The sequence below is a fragment of the Penaeus japonicus genome, unplaced genomic scaffold, assembly GCF_977035675.1.
Source record: "Penaeus japonicus unplaced genomic scaffold, GWHDUDI00000001_assembly GWHDUDI00000041, whole genome shotgun sequence".
Taxonomy (NCBI): domain Eukaryota; kingdom Metazoa; phylum Arthropoda; class Malacostraca; order Decapoda; family Penaeidae; genus Penaeus; species Penaeus japonicus.
This window is the reverse complement of record NW_028234443.1, coordinates 19155585-19160584: the sequence shown is the minus strand read 5'-3', so window position 1 is coordinate 19160584 and position 5000 is coordinate 19155585. Positions and strand designations below refer to the sequence as shown.

At 35.1% G+C, this 5000-nt stretch overlaps 1 protein-coding gene across 1 annotated transcript in view; it reads right to left on the bottom strand.

The window, feature by feature from the left end:
* The window catches only part of EMC1 (ER membrane protein complex subunit 1), a 27030-nt gene that overhangs the window by 814 nt on the left and 21216 nt on the right, over positions 1-5000 (bottom strand). The window contains exons 12-17 of the mRNA XM_043021137.2: positions 4626-4781; positions 4010-4199; positions 3632-3780; positions 2503-2709; positions 2160-2358; positions 1-1822 (exon numbers count right to left, since the gene is read on the bottom strand). The exon at positions 1-1822 is cut by the window's left edge and continues 814 nt beyond it. Coding sequence (XP_042877071.1) covers positions 1662-1822; positions 2160-2358; positions 2503-2709; positions 3632-3780; positions 4010-4199; positions 4626-4781 — 1062 coding nt within the window. The 3' untranslated portion in view covers positions 1-1661. The remainder of the gene's footprint in view (positions 1823-2159; positions 2359-2502; positions 2710-3631; positions 3781-4009; positions 4200-4625; positions 4782-5000) is intronic.

Genomic DNA, 5000 nt, shown 5'->3' with positions numbered 1-5000 from the left:
AAAATTATACAAATTTAGGGCAACATATAATTCAATACATCAAACTGTAAAACACTTTAAAATCAATAACATAATAATCCTGAGGTCTTATGGAAACTCCATAGCACAAATAATACAAAGAAATCAGACAAAGTGTTAAAGAGAAAGGGCTACAACAGACATAGGAAACAAAGGAGTAAATAGGAAAATGTGATATCAAAAAACAAATGCTGGAATTCCTGGCTCAACCACAGGTATCGCCAAAATGGGAACCCTATTAGGTGGGTTATGAGACCAAATATGCATTCCTGTAAAAAAAAATCCTAACAGGAATTGCTGTAGGCATCTAAATATCTTCTTCATTTCTGGATATTTAGGATAAGCATATTATCTGTGTTTATGAAGATGATGCACATCATACAAGCTGACTTGACACATAAATACATTAATATTATTCTCAGACTTTAGAACATTCAGGCACTTTTATACAACAGAAATCCTTTTGATGTAATTTTCTATCAAGAACAACTCCCTTTTTCACACTCTGCTTTTATCTGCTCTTAAAGAAAAACATTTCTGAAACTATATCAGGATTACCACTCTTAAACAAAGCAAGACAAAATCTAAATACAGGACAAGTGGTGTCAAGTTGATTTCTAATATGTGTAAACAATTCACTACACTGGCAAAGGAGAGGCAGTAAAGGGACAAAAAATATATTACACTATTGTTTAAAAAATTAGGACACAAAATAACAAAGCAAGTTAAATTACCACAGAAAATTAAATAAATAACAAATTAACTTACATTCCTGTAACATACGATTTGAAAAAAATGTATACAGCAGTGATATTAAATGATTCTTTGCAAATACTAATCCTTAGTGGAATACATATCCAACAAATTTGGGCATATAAAATGCTCCCATAACTATTACCTAGTATTTCCTTCATTACCTTTCAAGATTTAGCCTTCATTTTCATTTCTTACAAGGATGTGATGTAATCAGAATTAATTTCTCTCTATTTCTTCACATTTGCACTGAACTTCAACAAGAGAAACACACATTTCAGGAAGTAAGAAAGTCAAACTACTTGTAACATGTAAAATCAACCTCACAGTTTGCAATATCTAAAAATCACTTGCACATAATCTAAGTATCTCCATTTTCTTTTCAAGTTCTTACACTTGTTTCCCTTCATGAATAACAAGTCTCTTACATATATCAAAATTTTGCACATGAACATTTTCTTGCTGTTTTACCACTTTAGGTAGATTTGTAGATTCCTATCAATGACTATATACATAAGCCTCATTTTGAGTAATGTTTCTAATATGTTAAACAGTCATCTACAACAAATATACACATCTCTCCTTATAAAAAGCAGCAGACTTTATATATACAACATATTGAAACACCTTATGCTCCTCTTGCCATATGATTACAATGAAATAGATATGAGAATATTGCAATAACCATTGACCATAGATATGGAAGAAGAAGGGGGTTATTGGGAGAGGGAGAGAGGGATGACCAATACAAAAACAATAATCCAAATTTAAACATATCAAGAAGAATGTAACTTGTCTGATGACAATACTGGAGGAGACTAGCTTGATGAATTATGGTTATAGCCTATGTGCAAAAATGAATGCTAGTGTGAGGTGCTTTGGCTCGCACATTACTTCCAGGCCTGCTTGAGGGCCTTCCGTTGTGCCAACTTCCGAGTGATGAGAGCCGCTGCTGTGAGAGCCAAAAGGGCCCCTAAGATGAGGTAGTGGTCAAAGTCATCCTTCAGAACATCAAACATCTTGCTTGGGAAAACTCTTGTGTAAAACAGATCTGTGGGATCAAAACACATACATTAAATTGAAATATTCTAATAACTGGATATAAGGTGTCATATATACATATATGAATTTATGAATATGTACATACATAAATAATCATGAATAAGTAAATAAATATATCACTCACTCACTCACTCACTCACTCACTCACTCACTCACTCACTCACTCACTAACTCACTAATTCACTTACTAACTCACACACTAACTCACTAACTCACTAACTCTCACATACTTAGACTCACAGACTCTCACACTCAAACACACACACGCACGCACGCACATGCAGAAAAAGAATAATGTTAGGGAAACAGAAAATCACTTAACTGACCTAAACCATAGACAAGCACTAAACATGCTGACTCCAATCCTGTGGGTGCAGTGTAAATGGCTGAGATCCTGGGGAGTGTGTGGTTGTAGGTAATCATTTCCTGGGGAGGCAGTCGCAGCTCTGGCATATAAGGTATTAGGCCTTCTTCCCTCTGGCCTCCTGTTATTGGTCGCCGAGGATCAAGGAACCACTTGGACATCTACAGATAACAAAAAGTGGATGTATAAATGCATAAATCAATATGAAAATAGAGGTAACATCCCAAACAATCGATGACTTAACATATATTTTGTATTCCATAAAGCTTTCTTTTTCTTATAATACAAGGAGGAAGAGGACAAACCTGTAAGACAGCTCCAGACTGCAAGGCAAAGAGAATGAACTTAGTGGTGATTCCCTTCTCTGTCGTTGTGTGTGCTGTGGCTTGCACCCCTACAGGCATGATGAAAGCCTGCCGTTCCAGGATGGGTGGCGTGGCACGTCCTCCAAAAGATGAGAATGCAGTGGCATTCGCTTGAGTCAGGCCTTCATACAGCTCAAGTGATGTAACCTGCAATTGGTGTGACAGATCAGTTTAATGTATTCCTTTGATAACTTAAAATAAATTTTCTTTACTTAAGCCATTCACAACAGGGTGTATTCTCGCCTACTCCTGATTCCTCCAGGAAGATTTCAAGCGCACAACGCTTCATTTGAAGGTGTTTTCCCTCTGTGAAAGGCCGCATTGAATGTCTCAGAGCATTTTTCACCTATCCTATTCTCATGGCTTGCATGATTGTCAGCCAAAAAAACAAAGTAAAAAAACATGTTACAGCAATGTTTTTCTAGTGTTTTATTGAACTTTGCCCATATCATTCACTTCTGTGATAATACCAATGGAAAGCGGAAGCTTTCTTTTAGTGAAGATGTTTTATACCTTTTTTCTTTTTTTTCCAAAACGAAAAGAGAACAATATAAACTATCATATATGTATAGATGAGTATGTACATGAATATCACAGGTAATCGACAAATTAGAAATAGTATTACATTAGTAATCTTTTATCTTATTTTATAGTTTTCTGACTCAGATCTTTTTATTCAACTGATCAGAAACAGAAATTACCATGATGTTATTAATATTACATAGTTTTCTTCGGTCTTTTTTTTTAAGTTTATCACATTTTATGACATTCAAACAAATAAACTAAAGTAACAGAGACTAAGAAATTATGAAAAATAATCATATTTAAGACCAATCTATGGTTCTATTGATGTTCCAGCACGTCACACCTGCCCCGCCTGGAACTAAGCAGTAAAATACTTGACGTTTCAGGATGTCACCAAGAACTGGGGATATTTTCTGATCATGTGATAGGACATCAACCAGTGCGAATGGGTTAAATAAAATCTAACAATGCTATATACTCATTGTTTAGTATGGACATATAAACAGAGTAACACCATAATATAGTGTAACCACTAAACACTGACCTCAGAACGTCGATACTTGTCATTGAAGTATGTATAGACAACCCAATTTTCTGAGTGTACAATATGGATTGGCCCTGACACCTTCTTGTGTGACACAGATTCTATGACTGCCCCAGTCACTGTGTCCACTAAATATACAGTCAATGTGTCTGTAAAGAAAAAGTGTTCTTAATATATAACTAATCATTCAAACAACAGCATCATGAAATTACAATGATATATTTTGCTACAAGAACAAATCTGGTTTGAATAAAGAAACGATTACTTTTGTATCAACTACGACAGTATTAACAGTAAGTTTTACTGTGTTGTCTACACATCTCTGAATAAATGAAAAAAAATAGACATTCTTCAATATTAATCCACAGCAGGACTTACTTTTGGTCACATGGTCATAGCCCTGGGTTGTAACCACAGCTAAATTGGGGTTGACATATTTGTATAGCACAGAACGATCAGCAAGAACTCTCCCTGGAGAGTGGACCTTTTCGGATGCAAGTTTCCCATAAACTCCAGTAATTGGCCCACCTCCCAGTGACACAGTCCAGACTTCAGTCAGCTTCAGATCCTAAAAACAAAAATATTTAAACTGTGTAATCAAATATTCTGAACCCAGAAACTTGGATTTTTCTTAGGGTGTATCAGGGTTCACCTTTAGAAGTAGCACAACCATGAATATGGTAATAGGTGTTACTATATGGAAAGAATCTCATATGTTTTGCCCTTTGTAATTTTTACATTAAAACAATATCTTAATTCATAAGTTTTTTTATCTGAGATATAACTATGCACCTGAAATTCTGCAGACCTAGTGTCAAATCAGTTTTTTCATCTACTAAATCTAATCATTTTCCTTTTAATCATCAGGCAAACCCATTAACTATAAAAAGTTTCAAATACTAAAATCTGAACAATGATTTCTGTACTTTTGCTTATCTCAATTTAAATATAATATGAACTACCTAATATCATCTGATAAATTTTGTCCACTTACCCCTGGAGTGGAGAACCTTAGCGAGTATCCAGTGAGGACATTGCTGCCAGGCTGAGCCAAGTGCAGAAAGATAGAGTCCTTGTGCTCCAAGATTACTGATTCTCCTGTGGCTGGGAATATCCGGGGAGTGAGGCTCTTGTCTACCAGCAGTAGTGGCTGATTGGGAGATTAGCATCATGATTGTATATAACTTTTGGGATTGAGTCAAATATAATGATTACCTCATGATCAACTCCAGAAACTTGTCTGGCAAAATAAAATAACATACAATTTAGATTATAATAATACATGCAGGTTGGTATATAATTGATTTGTCAAATTGTCAATGCCTCTTACATAAGAAATATCCTAGCAGATCATAAGGCCATGACAGTG